General features: G+C 47.9%; 1 protein-coding gene across 1 annotated transcript in view; it reads right to left on the bottom strand.

Moving 5' to 3' along the window:
• The window catches only part of LOC119963460 (protein CASP-like), a 99850-nt gene that overhangs the window by 12927 nt on the left and 69130 nt on the right, over positions 1–17793 (bottom strand). The window contains exons 11-14 of the mRNA XM_038792618.1: positions 12158–12237; positions 11638–11720; positions 5412–5510; positions 3653–3775 (exon numbers count right to left, since the gene is read on the bottom strand). Coding sequence (XP_038648546.1) covers positions 3653–3775; positions 5412–5510; positions 11638–11720; positions 12158–12237 — 385 coding nt within the window. The remainder of the gene's footprint in view (positions 1–3652; positions 3776–5411; positions 5511–11637; positions 11721–12157; positions 12238–17793) is intronic.

Genomic DNA, 17793 nt, shown 5'->3' with positions numbered 1-17793 from the left:
AAGCAAATTACTGCTGATGCTGGAATCTGAAACAAAAGAGAAAATGCTGGAAAATCTGGCAGCATCTGTAGGGAGAGAAAAGAGCTAGAGATCTTGGGGCTCATGTCCACAGATCTCTGAAGGTTGCCACTCAAGTGGATAGAGCCGTGAAGAAGGCCTATAGTGTGCTAGCGTTTGTTAACGGGGGCTTGAGTTTAAGAGCCGTGGGGTTATGCTGCAACTGTACATGACCCTGGTGAGACCACATGTGGAGTATTGTGTGCAGTTCTGGTCACCTCATTATAGAAAGGATGTGGAAGCATTGGAAAGGGTGAAAAGAAGATTTACCAGGATGCTGCCTGGACTGGAGGGTAGTTCTTATGAGGAAGGGTTGAGGGAGCTAGGGCTTTTCTCATTGGAGCGAAGGAGGATGAGAGGCGACTTAATAGAGGTTTATAAGATAATGAGGGGGATAGATAGAGTGGACGTTCAGAGACAATTTGCTCGGGTGGATGTAGCTGTTACAAGGGTGCATAACTATAAGGTTTGGGATGGGAGATATAGGGGGGATGTCCGAGGTAGGTTCTTTACTCAGAGAGTGGTTAGAGTGTGGAATGGACTGCCTGCTGTAACAGTGGAGTCGGACACTTTAGGAACTTTCAAGCGGTTATTGGATAGGCACATGGAGCACACCAGAATGACAGGAAGTGGGATAGCTTGGTCTTGGTTTTGGACAAAGCTCGGCACAACATCGAGGGCCAAAGGGCCTGTTCTGTGCTGTACTGTTCTGTGTTCTATATTCTAACGTTTCGAGTCCGTGACTCTTTGTCAAAGCTGACTCAAAACGTTAACTCTTTTCTCTCCCTACAGATGTATTGTTTCACAATACAGTTTGTGATACGTATCCATTTTCCCCAAGGCAATCTTGAAATGGGAACCCGCCATAATGAAAAATGAAATGAAAATGAAAATCACTTATTGTCACAAGTAGGCTTCAAATGAAGTTACTGTGAAAAGTCCCTAGTCGCCACATTCCGGCGCCTATTCGGGAAGGCTGGTACGGGAATTGAACCGTGCTGCTGGCCTGCCTTGGTCTGCTTTGAAAGCCAGCGATTTAGCCCAGTGCTAAAACAGTACAATTATCATGCACATTTACTGCTTGTAAGAGACAGTCCATGTGCTAAACTGAAAGCTCCGAGACCTAAAACTAAAATTAATGCAGCAGTCAGCCAGGTCGAAAAAATAACCAACTTGATTGGATAGTAGCAATGGTATTTTCTTTCCTTCCCATTGTTCCAAAACTTGCCCGCAATTTTAAGGTGATCAAAGACCTCGGGCCTTGCCTGCCAGTGAATTTCAGTAAAATACATAGAACATCACAAGAGCTCTACAATTTGCTCATTAACAATGGAAACATAGAATCCCGAAGGTGCAGGAGGAGGCCATTCAGCCCATCGAGTCTGCACCGACCCCCTGAAAGAGCACCCCACCTAGGCCCACTCCCCCACCCTGGGGCGCAATTCTCCCAGCCCCGCACCGGATTGGAGAATTGCTGCAACTGCGCCACGCTGCCCCGACGCCGGTGCGCGATTCTCCGAGGTGTGGAGAATCGGCGCATTTGTGGCAGCACGTTTGGCATGGCATCGGTCGCGGGTGCCATGCGCCGTCCACACCTGGTCGCTGCCAGCAGGAACTCTGCGTGAAGAGTCGGGGGCGTGCGGCCTGTGGCGGAGGGAGGGGGGCACCAACCCCGGGGGAGGGGCTTCCGATGGGGTCTGGCCCGCGATCGGGGCCCACCAATCGGCGGACCAGCCTCTCTTTCCCCCCCCCCCCCCCCACCCCCGGGCCTACTTGTTGCGCGTCCAGCCCCAGAATCCCGCGCCATGTTGTGTCGGGGCCGGAGTGTTCAGTAAGGCCACCGCGCATGTGCGGGTTGGCGTGTCGCCACTTCGCATGCGCGGGTTGGTGCCGCCCCCAGTGCGCGACAGGAAGTAAGGCTGGAGCGGCATGAACCCCTCCAGCGCTGTGCTGGCCTCCTGTGCGGGACAGAATCGCTACTGCCCGCACCCATTTTGCGCCGTCGTGAAATGCGACGGCGTTCACGATGACGCGGACACTCTGTCCCGCGACCGGAGAATCGCGCCCCCTATCCCTGTAACCCCACCTAACATGCAAATCCCTGGACACTAAGGGGCAATTTTATCCTGACCAATCCACCTAACCTGCACATCCCGTACCAGCCTCCCCGAACAGGCGCCGGAATGTGGTGACTAGGGGCTTTTCACAGTAACTTCATTGAAGCCTACTCGTGACAATAAGCGATTTCCATTTTTTCATTCATTTTCACCTTTGGACTGTGGGAGGAAACCAGAGCACCCGGAGGGTGCAAGGTTTTATTAGCACAAGGTTTTATTTCTATATAAATATGGAAACAGGTATCATTTTTTTGCCATCTGGGACCACTCATTTCTATCAGGTAAGGGTGGGCAGGCACATTCAAATCAAGTATAATGAAACTAAAGCAGTTGGCATTAACTCTGCAATAACAATAACTTATATTCAAATTGTGCACTTAATGTATTGGAACAGCCCAAGGCACTTCACAGGGGTATTATAAAACAGAATATGACACCAAGACACATTGGAAGATATTGGGGCAGATGGTTAAAGTGGCTTAAAGAGGAAAATGAAGTTGAGAGGCTGAGGTGTTGTGGGGGTGGTAGGATTTCCTGAGCTTGGGAACCAGGCAATTGAAGGCACGGTCACCAATGGGGAGCGATTACAATCGGGTACACTCAAGGAGTGTGGTTTATTTAGTATAGAACAGTGCAGATTAGAGTTGATTTGATGGAGGTCAATAAAATACTGAATTTGCTGAAGAGAGTGCCTATTGATTTTTTCAGTTTAACAGACTGGGAAGAACCAAGGGAGGCGAGTTTAAACTATGTAAGAGTAAGAATCTACTGGGTGGGAAGTGAACGCTCCTTTTGGGGTGAGCCATGAGTCTCTGGAATACATTGCCAACTCTGTTGTCAAATTAATCTTCCTTGGCCTCTCCATGCCAGTGCACCATTTCTTTCATTGCTGCAACCATCCCTTGTTTTGGGACGCTGAGGAATTAAGGCCCCTGTGTTGCACACTGTTCATTTTGCTACATTCTCTTTCTCGACAGAGACATTTAAGTGAAGAGGCTTACCCGATAACCATGCCAGAAATACCTGGAATTAAAAATCGAGGGTCTGAACCCAGATACAGGGTGGGTGGAGCTCTATGGTTGAGGGCGGGTACTGTCTTCTCACACTTTCACGTTCACGGCAAGCCCATGACTTTGGTATCTCCCATTGTTTAAGAGGTGGCTGCAGTCGGGTCTCTCTTCCTGGAGCAATACGGTGTCTTACGCACTCAGTGATGACTTATTTAGGAGGTCTGATGGTTCCTCCGAAGCTTTAATATGCCCGGATGGCATTACTTTGTGATTTTTACAGAGGCACCAACTTAATTTAATATTTCAATTAAAATAGTGGACTAAAGAATGTTGTAGGAATATGCTAAGTGTCCACACACTGATGCCACATTGTAATTTCTGAACTAATATATTTCTGGATGAATTACTTCATCTTACTGGCGGTGCAAAAGTATCCAATTTCTGACAGATTTACGGAGATTTACTAACCTTAATTAACTGTAGCCTGTTTATCCAATCGGCTGCTAAGTTGCCTTCAGGACAGTCCACACTTTGGGAGAATGCCTGATAGGCCTTCTTCAGTTGGTGCAGTTCAATGATCAGGACTGTGAGCTGTCAAAAAGCGCAGAGAATATCAAACTGAGCCATGCTCTACCCTTCAGTCCTGTCCTATTGTTATTGACAGAGCAGGCTCGATGGGCTGAATGGCCTACTCCTCTTCCCATGTTCCTCTGTTTATTAAATCATTGAATTTAAATTCCTCCCAGCTGCTGTTGTGGGATTTGTTGTGAGACCCAGTGTGGTGGGGAGAAGGGGCTAGAAATCCTGATGGAAAGGCCAATGGGGGAGAGCCCCTGCAGAGGGTGTCCAATGTGGAAAGGGCGTCCTTGAGGAAGGAGCCTCTCATCCCACCTTAATACCTCCACAACCCCCCCCCCCCCCCCCCCCCACAACAATATCTCCCGCCCAAGACCCAAGCAAGTTGACCTGCCGGGCCTCCCCTACTCTACCCTGGTTGTCTCAAAATTGAGGCCAGGCAGAAAGTGACTAGGGCCTCAACTAGGGCGAGGACAGGCAGGCAAGGCCCCGAGGCCATTGGCCACCATAAAATTGCAAACAGTTTGAGGGCAGATGACAGGGTGACTGGAAAGCCGCCCAGGGAGATTTACAGACCACCCTGCTGGCAAACTCACCAGAGGATGACAAAAACATTTTGCCCCATGTTTGCAGAGAATTAGTCTGGGCCTTTGGCTTATTAGTCCAGTAACATTATCCCTATTTTACCAGCCCCACTGCACATTTCTTAGAAGCTGTGCACTCAAAGGGAGCAGGAAGTAGCAGCTGTTCGGTGCACTGATGTAGAAATTCAGGCATCAGGAGTTTGTCAGCTGGTAGCAGAGAGACAGTCGATGGTGACAGGGTCAGTCACAGGGAGATGGGTTTAAAGTCTCACAGAATGGAAGGAGGGAGGCTGGGGTAGGGGAGGCTGGAAGGAATAGGAGTCGTCTCAACCATTAAAACCCCTGGCCCTCATCTTGATTTTTTGGGTGTATCTCCATGTAAAGACAGTGGGAATGATTGCAAGACCAATGGACCGGAGCGGGAAATGGGGCAAGAGCTGCACAGCACTGGAGAGCTTAGAGATCGGTCCTCAGCATGAGGTGTCGGGAGAGTTGCAGAGCCAATGCTGATTAAGAGGAGGGAGAGGCAGGGTTGTGAGAGGGTTCCTTGCAGTCATTTTTAAAAATCGAGCTACCTTTGCCTCCTCTGGCCACATTGCAGTCTCACGCCAATTCTCCCTGGCAGCTTTAACACGTTATAGAAAATGCCCAATCAAGCCGTTCCTATAATGGGCAGCTGATTTGCGGCACCAATTTTCTACCAGTCACTATCAGATTGAGCATTCAGCCTGCCCACTGAAGGTGAGGAGAGGCAGATGGTGGCATATGGGATAATTCAGCAAACTGGCATATAGGGGGAAGGGTTCTCTGTTTGACTGCTGGGTCACACTATCATTTGCGTAAATATTCGGCAGCTAAAAGCCCTCTTTAGACCACAGGGGATTCGAGCTCCACCTTTAGACCACAGGGGATTCGAGCGTCACTTACTGGCCCTCCGTCACTGGCTGCCGACTCTGAACCTGAGGAGAACACCCAGCATCAAGCCCAGGGAAATACAACAGTTGTTTGCATTACATTTTGATGGGGCAGTGTTGGCCCAGACACCTACTAACAAATGTGTCTCAAACCTGGTTGACCTTCAACTGGTTGTCATGCCTGAGATGAATGTTCTTGCTCAGAAGATGTAGAAGTAATTTTCTGTTGTGTTCACTCGATACCTCAAGGTTCTAATCGCAACAAAGAAATAGCAATGAGAACAATCCTTGGAAAGTAGTTTTTTTTGTTCCTGACACTTTGTAGATCAGGTAACCTGGACACTTCCAAAACTGGAAGAAAGGGCTAAGTTGTGCAAGAATTAGTAAGAGAGCCCATCCAATTCTTCCTCTATTCAGGGCACACACTTTAGCAGTTATATTTTTCAGGAAAATCTGCGCTTTCATCCCCTGAATAAAATGATGGAAAAAGCATACACCAACTACAATGACAAGGGGCTCTATTCACCCAAATGGGAACAAAGTGCTGGGAAACACATGGCTATTCAACCCAACTCGTGTAGTATAAGGAGCCTCAACAGGGAACATGCAGCCGAGGCCACACATAGCCCCATTTTAAACAATGGGGTGCTTGGGACGCCAAAGCGATTCCTGCCCTCCGCCCCAGACCGAACGCACTATGGGAGGGTCCCTGTTCCCCCCAAGGCACCCCACTCCGATCACACATGCAAAAACAAAATGCCAGCTTGGCAGTGCCAACCTGGCACCACCAAAGGGCATACAGCTGGGGGCCTCCAATCCCCTGGGAGACCCCCCACAGGTGCTGTTCAATCTGTTCCCCTTTTTTGGGGGACCAGTGCTGAACACTTGCCCAAGGCCAGTAAGGCAAAGGGGATGAATCTCAAACCCTCAGGTACCTTGTGAATCTGCACATTAAAGTGACACTAGCTGTCTTGCTCGAATATGCAGCTTTGCCAAAAGTGATCCCGCCCATCGCAATGTCTTGCGAGATCCAGCGTTACGAGCTGGGTAGATCCCGGGAGCAGTGTCTCCTGGCTATTATTGGCCACGCTGCGCCGCGGCGAGCTCTTTTTCTGGTGCAGCGTGGCCATTGGATTGTGCCCCCGTGTTTATTAAATAACAGGAAGAATGGATTCACCAATGCAACCTGTTTAATTCAGTAAGTGGCTGAGCCTCACACCAACGGGGTCCTGGGTTTGATTCCCAGCCCATGCCATGTTAGCTGATTTGAATTGGGGTATCGCAACTTGGGGTGACGGAAGCAAAAACTAACCAGGGAAGCTAATCTTGAAACTGTCCATCAATCCATGCTGCAAGTGCGCCTGCGTAGGGAGATCAGCTCACAACCCTACCGATTTTCAAGCAGTTGATCTTAATGTCCGGTAAATGGGGACAACCGCTAATTAGATGAACTGATATGTCACAGAATGGATAACCCGCAGAAGGAGGGCATTCAGCCTACCATGTCTGTGCTAACTGCCATGGTGCAAGTCCAGACACACGCTTCTGTTACACAAAGCTCTGCACCAGTGTTGCTCGATAGTCAGATTTTGCCCATGTGTGTTTGAAATTTAAAATAGCAACAGTGAACTTGTAAAAAATACAGTAAAAACCAAAACAGTTCCCAAACCCTCATCCTAACCTCCAATGGGCCCTCATAATTTCCATACCAACCAATGGCTCTTCATACCCTATCTGCTAACATATGCCCTATACCCACCCCATGGCCCCTCATACTTTCCATGCCAATCTATTCCCCTCTGTCCAACTCCATGCTCCCTTGTACTCTCCAGCCAACCTCTTCCCTGACACACATCTTTATGGCCTCTATGCCAACTTATGTCAACTCATGACTCACACCGATACCTACCCATGCTCACTCACCCAGTATGGGCAGACCTCAGGAGCCATAATGGAATAAAATAAAATAAAGTTTGAAGTAACTATTACAGATTTCATTACATTAAATAATACTCTCATTGATACAAGTCCATTCAATTAAATCCCTTTAAATTACCTTTAAATATGGATTCTGCATGACAACAGCGTCATTTAGGCTAATGCGCAAAGCCCTTCCAACTTTATGAAAATTCAGGCCTGAAAGTCTCCAGCTGAATATATAAGGGCTTCTGTCCCAAGAACTTTACAAACACTTTCTCTAACTTAACAGCAAGACAGAATCCAAGTTCCAAAAGTAAAATTCTGTAGATGCTGGAAAGCTGAACTAAAAAAAAAAGTGATGGAAATACTCAGCAGCTCTGGCAGCATTTATGGAGGGAGAAACAAAGTTAACATTTCAGGTTGACGATCTATCACCAGAACAGCAAAGAGAAGAGATGGACCAGCTTCTCAAACAAATATAGAGACAGGGAAACGGGCAAGGGGAAATGAACAAAAGTTACAGTCAGTGCTCGGGTGGAAGGCAGGAGAGATTAAAAGACAAGAGGGGTGATGGTGCGAGGCAAAAGGAGATGTTAATGGAAAAAGCCAGAAGAGGTGTGAATGGCGATTGCTGTCTAATGAAATGGATGTGAAATTATTGAACTCCACGTCGAGTTTGACAGGCCGTTGAAACAAGGTGCCGAATAGGATTTGGATTTGGATTTATTGTCACGTGTACCGAGGTACAGTGAAAAGTATTGTTCTGCGTACAGTACAGTCAGATCATACCATACATGAAAAACATAAGACATATGTAAATACATAAAGAAAATACAGAAACATAGACATTGGGTGAAGCATACGGAGTGTAGTGCTACTCAGTGGAGAAGGTATGTTGAGAAATCAGTTCAGTCCATAAGAGGATCATTCAGGTGTGTCGTGACAGCAGGGTAGAAGCTGTTTTTGAATCTGTTAGTGCATGTTCTCAGACTTTTGTACCTCTTGCCGAATGGAAGAGGTTGGAAAAGTGAATAACGCAGGTGGGAGGGGTCTTATAATAATAATAATCTTTATTAGTGTCACAAGTAGGCTTACATTAGCACTGCAATGAGGTTACTGTGAAAAGCCCCGAGTCACCACATTCCGGCGCTTGTTCGGGTTCACAGAGGGAGAATTCAGAATGTCCAAATTACCTAACAAGCTCGTCTTTCGAGATTTGTGGGAGGAAACCGGAGCACGCGGAGGAAACCCACACAGACAAGGGGAGAATGGGCAGACCCCGTACAGGACAGTGACACAAGCCGGGAATCGAACCTGGGACCTTGGCGCTGTGAAGCAACAGTGCTAACCTGATTATACTTCCCACTTTCCCAAGGCAGCGGGAGGTGTAGACAGAGTCAATGGATGAAGGAATATGTGATTTCTCTTCCTTGAGCCTCCATTGCGCTTCATTAGAACAATGTACACGGTCGAGGTCAGGAAGAACAGAGGGTGGGTAGGGACAGCAAATTAAAACAACACAATGTCTTTATTGCATTTTAGATGGCCAAAATACCAGACATAATCTGTTAAAGGTTGAGTTGGTACAGTGGAAGGTGAAGACAAGGAAAACACTACCTTAACTCTGAGGGGAAGGGATGAGAGCAGCAGTGTGGAAAATGTGTTGGACATGGCCAAGGACCCTATCACCCAGAGGAAGGGAATCCTCAGCTGAGGAAAAATACATACCAGAATCACTGGTAAAAAGATGCTATCATCAAGACAGAGGTGATGGAGACTGAGATGTTGGGAGAAAATAATAGATTGATCAGAGCAGGTAAGGTGGGAGCAAGTTTAGCTGTGGGAGTTTGTGGATTTATAGTGCATATTATTCAACAGCCCATCCCCAGAAATGGGGACAGCGAAGTCAAGGATTGGAAGAGTCAGAATTGGAATCCATGTTATTTAGCCGCAGCTAGAATCTCTCAGAGAGACATATAAAATAGGACATATAAAATTTGTCCCTTTGAGCCTGCTTTGCTATTCATTATGATCATGGGTGATCATCCAACTCAATAGCCTAATCCCACTTTCCCCCTATATCCTTTGATCCCCTTCGTCCTAAGTGCTATTTCTAACTGCTTCTTGAAAACATGCAATGTTTTGGATTCAACTACTTCCTTTGGTAACAAATCCCACAGTCCGACCACTCTCTGGGTGTAGAAATTTTCCCTCATCTCTGTCCTAAATGGTCATATCGGGGCAGCACGGTAGCATAGTGGTTAGCACAGTTGCTTCACAGCTCCAGGATCCCAGGTTCGATTCCGGCTGGGTCACTGTCTGTGCGGAGTCTGCACGTTCTCCCCGTGTGTGTGTGGGTTTCCTTCGGGTGCTCCGCTTTCCTCCCACAGTCCAAAGATATGCAGGTTAGGTGGATTGGCCATGCTAAATTGCCTGAGCATCCAAAATTGCCCTTAGTGTTGGTTGAGTAGGGCTACTGGGTTATGGGGATAGGGTGGTGTGGACTTGGGTAGGGTGCTATTTCCAAGAGCTGGTGCAGACTCGATGGGCCAAATGGCCTCCTTCTGCACTGTAAATTCAATGATTCTATGATTTATATCCTCAGACTGCAGCCCCTGGTTCTGGACACACCCACCATTGGGAACAACCTTCCTGCATCTACCTGGTCCAGTCCTGTTAGAGTGTTATAGGTTTCTGAGAACCTCCCTCATTCTTCTGAACTCCAGCGAATATATTCTTGACTTTAGTTTTCACCTCTATCAACATCTGGTTTTGGTTGTATTTAACCAGCATCAACGTTGATGTCCAGTTTGTCTCTGAGCTCTCAGAGTGTCTACTTCCAGCATTGCGCCGTTCGTCATTTCCGATTCCGCCTCATCCCCACTGCCGCTGAAACTTGCTCATGTGCCTCTGGCATCTCCAATGGTCTCACGTTGGCCTCACATGCTCCATCCTACATAAAATTCAAACTTGCATTCTACTCAACATTATATCCTTCTCCTTGTTGCTCTCTCATTAAACTTCCCTATGCCAACACATTGGCTTCAAAACCCTCATCATTCTGTTTCACTCGCTTACCTGTTCTACCACTGCACCTTCCTACAACATGTGTGTGGTTCCCACTCATGTCTCTGGCCTTCGTTCTGTCACCACTCCTGTGCTATATAAAGCCAAGATACCACAATGTCTGCGCCTTTTCTTTTCAGCTCACCATCCATCATATTCTCCTGTTCCTCTGAAGTTTCACTGACTTTCGGGCCCTGATTTTCTTTTTTATTTTTCATTTCTGGAATATGGACGAGACAGGAAAGGACATACTTTCATCCCAAGTGACCTTGAAACTGACTGATTTCCTGGCCACTCCAGAGGTGAGTGGAGTCATGTGGAGGCTCAACCAGGAAATGGTTCACAGAGTTTGAGAACCATTTTGTCTCGGCACCTTTCCAGCATTGAGGCATGGAAATGGGACAATGGGCAAATGGCTCCTCCCACATCATTTATCTCGGTGTCTGATACTTGTACCAGCTCCAACCTCCTTCTCGGAGAACATTCTATAAATCCCAGGAGAAAACTCTGGAAATCCCAGGACAATGCAAAAGGGGTGGGATGTCCGGGAGTTCTGAGTTTCTGCTATTTTGTTTGCTATATGCTCTGGAACTGATGAATTTTTCCCAGATGCAAAGCAAAGGAAAATCTCCCTCAGCCAAAGGTTTGGAGAAATTTCAAGTCATTTAATGGGAAAAATTTATTCTTTTCAGCTCCGATGTATAGCTCTGATTCTGTCTTTTGCCATTGTCACACAAAGGACAGAGAAAGGTCCCTACTTGCAATTTTAAGCCTGCAATTCTACTTCTTAGACTGTATCCAATTGTTTATTGAACTCATGAATAATATTTTTTTAAATTAAATTCAGAGTACCCAATTCATTTTTTCTAATTAAGGGGAAATTTAGCGTGGTCAATCCACCTATCCTGCACATCTTTGGGTTGTGGGGGCAAAACCCATGCTAACACGGGGAGAATGTGCAAACTCCACACGGACAGTGACCCAGAGCCGAGATCGAACCTGGGACCTTGGCGCCGTGAGGCAGCAATTCTAACCACTGCGTCACCGTGCTGCCCTACTCATGAATAATATTTGCTTCTTTGGCCTTCTAAAGTAACTTACTTCATGTGCCTTCTACCTTTATCACAGTGACTCGAACTTCCATTTCTATTGGTTATCGAGAGATGTCTCAGACACTTTTACAGGGCATTGGAAACTATGTGAATATTGAATGGGTTTGCAAAGATAGCAAGAGTTGACAAACGCATAGTTAAGGAACAGTCATTTTTTTGAAGGCAAGTTAAAGTTGCTGAAAGTTGATGTTCCAGAGTTTGGGGAGAAACGTGGCTGAAGGTTTGCCCGCTCCCAATGGTCCCAGAGTTTTTTAATTTCCAGATTAAGTCAATATTCTCACCTTTATTTCCGTAGTCTGTGTTTTCAAGTTGCATATGGCCTGATTTCTTTCATTCTTCAGCTTTAGATTTAGCTTCACAAAACCTAAAAATGTGAAATTCACTCAGGATTTGTTTTCAAATGACCAGAATGTTGACGGAACAGAGCATCTCAAGCAATCATGACATGCCAAATTATATAAATTATATAAGTTATATAAATTACTGATCTTAGGTGTCAGGAATATGTTAGTATTTTGTTGGAGGCTGCGATTTGTAAGGCAAGTCTTTAACTGAATAGTCTACGGCAGCTAGTTCCAATATTGCAAATAGGATCACTTAAAACCTCACCATTTGTTGAACAAATGAAAAAATATATCCATCGCTTAATGGATAATACCATGCATCTCTTAAAATAACCCATAGGGTGGATTGATACAATGGCAGGTACCCAAAGAACTGAAGTGTACTTCTTATTCATTAAACTAAACACTTAAAATGAAAAGAAAGAGCAAACTAAATTGTTTGTAATTATTATTGTACCTTCTATTTTCTCCAACAAATTTTCAAATTGCAGGTTTATGAGGTTCTGGGCTTTGCTCAGATCTTCACTTTGGTGTAATCTATTATTATTTGGAAAAAAGTACAGTTCATTAATTTGACAAGAAAATATTTACTTTAAGAAAGCAAATCACATGCGGCTAGGGAAATTGGGGGAGTGAAGGATGGGGGTGGAAATGTAGTGCAGAAAGGGACAGAAGTAAACGGGGTCTTTAGGGACTTTTACGAGGGATTGCACCGGTCGCAACCTCCGAGGGGGAGAGAGGGGATGGAGAGCTTCATGAACAGGCTATGTTTCCCAAGGGTTCAAGAGAGGCTGGTAGAGGGGCTGGGGACGCTGATAGAGTTGGAGGAGCTAGTCAGGGGGATCGGGCAAATGCAGTCAGGTAAGGCCTCGGGGCCGGACGGGTTCCCGGCAGAATTTTACAAAAAATATGTGGACCTGGTGGGTCCCCTGCTGGTGCAAACTTTCAATGAGGCGTGGGAGGGGGGGGGGGAGGGGAGGGGGGGGGGCTTTGCCCCCGACGATGTTGCGGGCACTGATCTCTTTGATCCTAAAACGGGATAAGGACCCCTTGCAGTGCGGATCATATAGGCCTATCTCGCTCCTTAACGTAGACGCTAAGTTGCTGGCGAAGATCCTGGCTACCAGGATAGAGGATTGTGTGCCAGAGGTCATTCATGAAGAACAGACAGGATTTGTCAAGGGGCGGCAGCTCAACACGAATGTGCGGAGACTGCTCAATGGTATCATGATGCCGGCAGTGGAGGGGGAGGCGGAGATAGTGGTGGCGCTGGACGCAGAGAAAGCGTTTGATAGAGTTGAGTGGGGGTACCTGTGGGAGGTGCTGGAGAGGTTTGGATTTGGGGAGGGATTCATCAAATGGGTGAGGCTGCTCTACGCGGCTCCGATGGCGAGTGTAGTCACAAATGGAAGGAGATCGGAGTATTTTAGGCTCTATCGTGGGACCAGGCAGGGGTGTCCCCTGTCCACCCTGCTCTTTGCACTGGCGATTGAACCGCTGGCCATGGCGTTGAGGGAGTCAGGGAAGTGGAGGGGTCTGGTGCGGGGGGGGGGGAGGAGCACCGGGTATCGCTGTATGCGGACAACCTGCTGTTATATGTGGCGGACCCAGAGGGGGGAATGCCGGGGGTGATGGAGCTGTTAGCGGAATTTGGGGGCTACTCGGGCTATAAGCTAAACTTAGGAAAGAGCGAGGTATTTGTAGTGCACCCGGGAAATCAGGAGGAGGGAATTGGGAGGCTCCCCTTCAGGAAGGCAGTGAAGAGTTTCAGGAACCTGGGGGTGCAGGTGGCCAGGAGTTGGGGGGCTCTTCATAAGCTTAACTTCACCAGACTAGTGGAACAGATGGAGGAGGAATTTAAAAGGTGGGACATGGTGCCGCTATCGCTGGCGGGCAGAGTGCAATCCGTCAAAATGACGGTTCTCCCGAGGTTCTTGTTCCTCTTCCAGTGCTTGCCCATCTTTATCCCTAGGGCCTTTTTTAAAAGGGTGACCAGCAGCATCATGGGATTTGTTTGGGCGCATGGCACCCCAAGGGTGAAGAGGGTCTTCTTGGAGCGGAGTAGAGATGTGGGGGCTGGCGTTGCCCAACCTCTCGGGGTACTACTGGGCGGCCAATGTGTCGATGGTGCGTAAGTGGGTGATGGAGGGGGAGGGGGCAACATGGAAACGGATGGAGAGAGCGTCCTGTGGGGATACAAGCCTGGGGGCCCTGGTAACGGCGCCGTGGCCGCTCCCTCCCACGAGGTATACCACGAGTCCTGTGGTGGCGGCTACCCTCAAGATTTGGGGGCAGTGGAGGCGACATGGGGAGAAGTGGGGGGCTCGATGGAGGCTCCGTTAAGGGGGAACCATAGGTTCGTCCCGGGGAACATGGATGGGGGATTTCAGGGATGGTATAGAGCGGGCATTAGACAGCTGAGGGACCTGTATATCGACGGAAGGTTTGCGAGCTTGGGGGAGTTGGAGGAGAAATTTGGGCTCCCGCCGGGAAACATGTTTAGATATCTGCAGGTAAAGGCATTTGCTAGACGGCAGGTGGAGGGATTCCCTGCGCTCCCCGCAAGGTGGGTGAGTGACAGGGTGCTCTCGGGGGTCTGGGTCGGGGAGGGGAAGATAGCCGATATCTACAAGCTTATGCAGGAGGTGGAAGAGGCGTCAGTAGAGGAGCTGAAAACAAAGTGGGAGGGGGAACTGGGGGAACAGATCGAAGACGGGACATGGGCTGATGCCCTGGAGAGGGTAAATTCTTCCTCCTCGTGTGCGCGGCTTAGCCTCATTCAATTCAAGGTGCTGCATAGGGCCCACATGACTGGGACGAGGATGAGTAGGTTCTTTGGGGGTGAAGATAGGTGTGTCAGGTGCTCGGGGAGTCCAGCGAACCATGCCCATATGTTCTGGGCATGCCCGGCATTGGAGGAGTTCTGGAAGGGGGTGGCGAGGACGGTGTCAAGGGCGGTGGGATCCAGGGTCAAGCCAGGATGGGGACTCGCGATCTTTGGGGTTGGAGTAGAGCCGGGAGTGCAGGAGGCGAAAGAGGCCGGTGTGCTGGCCTTTGCGTCCCTAGTAGCCCGGCGAAGGATTTTGCTGCAATGGAAGGACGCGAGGCCCCCAAGCGTGGAGACCTGGATCAATGACATGGCGGGCTTCATTAAGCTTGGAGCGGAGTAGAGATGGGGGGGCTGGCGTTGCCCAACCTCTCGGGGTACTACTGGGCGGCCAATGTGTCGATGGTGCGTAAGTGGGTGATGGAGGGGGAGGGGGCAGCATGGAAACGGATGGAGAGAGCGTCCTGTGGGGATACAAGCCTGGGGGCCCTGGTAACGGCGCCGTGGCCGCTCCCTCCCACGAGGTATACCACGAGTCCTGTGGTGGCGGCTACCCTCAAGATTTGGGGGCAGTGGAGGCGACATAGGGGAGAAGTGGGGGGCTCGATGGAGGCTCCGTTAAGGGGGAACCATAGGTTCGTCCCGGGGAACATGGATGGGGGATTTCAGGGATGGTATAGAGCGGGCATTAGACAGCTGAGGGACCTGAGAGGATCGGTGCAAGGGTTCTTTAAACGGTGGCAACCTTTCCTCGACTTTCTGGCTCAACGATAGGGTACTGGGACAGTAGCAGCAGCAACCCGGGGGGGGGGGGGGGGTTTGGGGACGTTGATTATGTTTGCTTATTTTATTTAGATTAGATATATTTAATTTTAATTTATGGTTAAGTTCTCTTGTTGGGGGGGGTGGGGGGAGTGTGATACATGTGATGTTACGGTATGGGGGGAATTGTGGGTGTTATGGGGCTGTTAGTTGCATATTACTGCTTGTTGCTATACTTCTTGTTATATTTTTATATTTTCTGTAAAAAATTCCAATAAAAATTATTTTAAAAAAAAGAAAGCAAATCACTAGTTTGCAAACAGCGAACAAGTAAGGTAGGTGCAAACTCTTTAAAGTTTCATCTTTAAAGAGATTGTCCCTTATTTTGAGTGTTCTTCTTGCAGTCTAGACAGCCTGCAGGAGACTGATCCTTTGCCTCTTCATTATTTTGTGACCATGCATGTTGCGATCATTGGCCACGAGGGTGGGAGATTCTTATGGTCATCAGCACGGCCACACACTCACTCTTATGACCACATGCAACAGACCATGGTCACAGTCCAAGAGTCCCTTATTTTGTTTCATATGGTTGATCACCCTGGTTACTGGATGGACTAACAGTCCTACATTGCCACACACACAGAGAAGCAAATACTGTCTAACCTTCATGGAAATATATCTTCAGTTTGTTATATTACTCTTTTGGTAATATATCTCGTTACTCTTTGCTTCTTACCCAGAATAGTCTGATGGTGTGATTCTGAAGAAACCACACGTCTTCAACTTAAAGCAAACTAATTTATTGAGTAGCGATATATTAATATTGAATTTGCACAATCCACAGAACTATAACTCGTAATCAAGTAATTTACATTAAAGTATTAACTAATTCAGACTACACGTGCTAAACTATGCCGTGATCTATCTATCTTACACTCTACCATCTAGCCACTCCTGGTTGGAAAAGAGAGAGAGACCAAGATCCTCCAGGTATTCTTATTTATAGTGGGAACCAGTTGTGCCCTCTGGTGGTTGTGTTATGCTGAGATGTAATAATTAACCCTTTAGTTATCTATATATATACATATCATTGTGCAGTTAATTTGCTGAGAGCAGGGTTGCTGGAACACAGCAATCTGTGACTTTCCCCTCCTACCAAACAATGCTCATACCTGTAATGATTCCAGGGGGCGCAGAGACAAAGGCCAAACTGGTTTATTTTAAATTGACTGCTACTGCGGCTCACAAAACAAGCGTTCCACGTTCGTGACTATCAGGAACTCATGGTCCAGGTCTGGGGACTATATTTAAAGGTCCCGTCAAGGCGGGCCTCTGCCCACTCACCATGGGAACACGTATTCTACTAAGCTCATGGGGAGATCAATCAGCGATCGCCGATGGTCCTCATGAGGATTATTACTTCCCTCCTGATCGAGTCCGAATCATCCCCCTCACTCCAGTGGCGATGAAGCCTCTTTGGTCGCTTGGCACCAGGCCTCAAGTCAGCAGCAGGTGGAGCCGGATCAGGGTCGTGATGCAGGCTGGGGATTGTTGCTTCCCTGTTGAGTGCCAGAGGACCACAGAAGGAGGCTCGTCTTCGGTGCTGACCTCTCCTCAGACTCCATTGCACATTCCAAATCTTTATTGTCAGGAGGAACGGCTCTCAGGTTTCCTATAGTCTTGAGTCCCCTTGCTGGAAGTAGTCGCAACAGGCTTCAAGGACATTGTCTCTATGGCACATCTGTAGAAGATTGTGAGAGTCGATGCAGACATGCTGAATTTCTTTAGCTTCCGTAGGAAGTAGAGGGCTTTCTTGACTGTTGCATCAACGTGAATGGACCAGGACAGACTGTTGGTGATGGTGACCCCCAGGAACTTAAAGCTATCAACTATCTCCACTTCGGAATCATTGATGCAGACGGGGGGAGGGGGGGGGGGGGGATTGTGCTACGCTTCCTGAAGTCAATGATCAGTTTGTTGTTCTTTCCGACATTTAGAGAGAGGTTGTTTTCGGTACACCATGCAACCAAGTGATCTATCTCCCTTCTGTAGTGTGACAATAAATTAAATCATTATAATCATCTTTAAATCATTAAACATTTTGATTGGGCGTTGACCATAATAAGGAACATCGATCTCAAGAACGAGCCGGCGAAGTCCACGTGCACCCTGGTCTTCCTGGCCATTCTGATGGTTGCAAAGAAGCCGAAGGTGAGAGCTTCTGGTTCTGCTGGCACAATGAGCACTGCTTCACCAGGTTCTCAGTGTAGTTATGGAGTCCAGGCCAGAAGGCATAACTCCTTGGGAGCTTTTTCATCTTGGATACCCCGGAGTGTCCATTGTGTAATTTCATCAGGATTGGGAGCTGACCTGGGTTAGGGATGACTACTTGCTCTCCACACAGGATGCTGCCATTTTCTACATCTGCTCTTGTCTTTAGTGAGGAAGGGCTTATTGTCATCAATGGGATGTCCTTGGATTCCAGATAATATGGCGCATTTTTG

Source organism: Scyliorhinus canicula, chromosome 3 (assembly GCF_902713615.1).
Source record: "Scyliorhinus canicula chromosome 3, sScyCan1.1, whole genome shotgun sequence".
In the NCBI taxonomy this organism is placed as follows: Eukaryota; Metazoa; Chordata; class Chondrichthyes; order Carcharhiniformes; family Scyliorhinidae; genus Scyliorhinus; species Scyliorhinus canicula.
The sequence above is the reverse complement of the archived record's forward strand: the minus strand, read 5'-3'. Positions and strand labels throughout refer to the sequence as shown.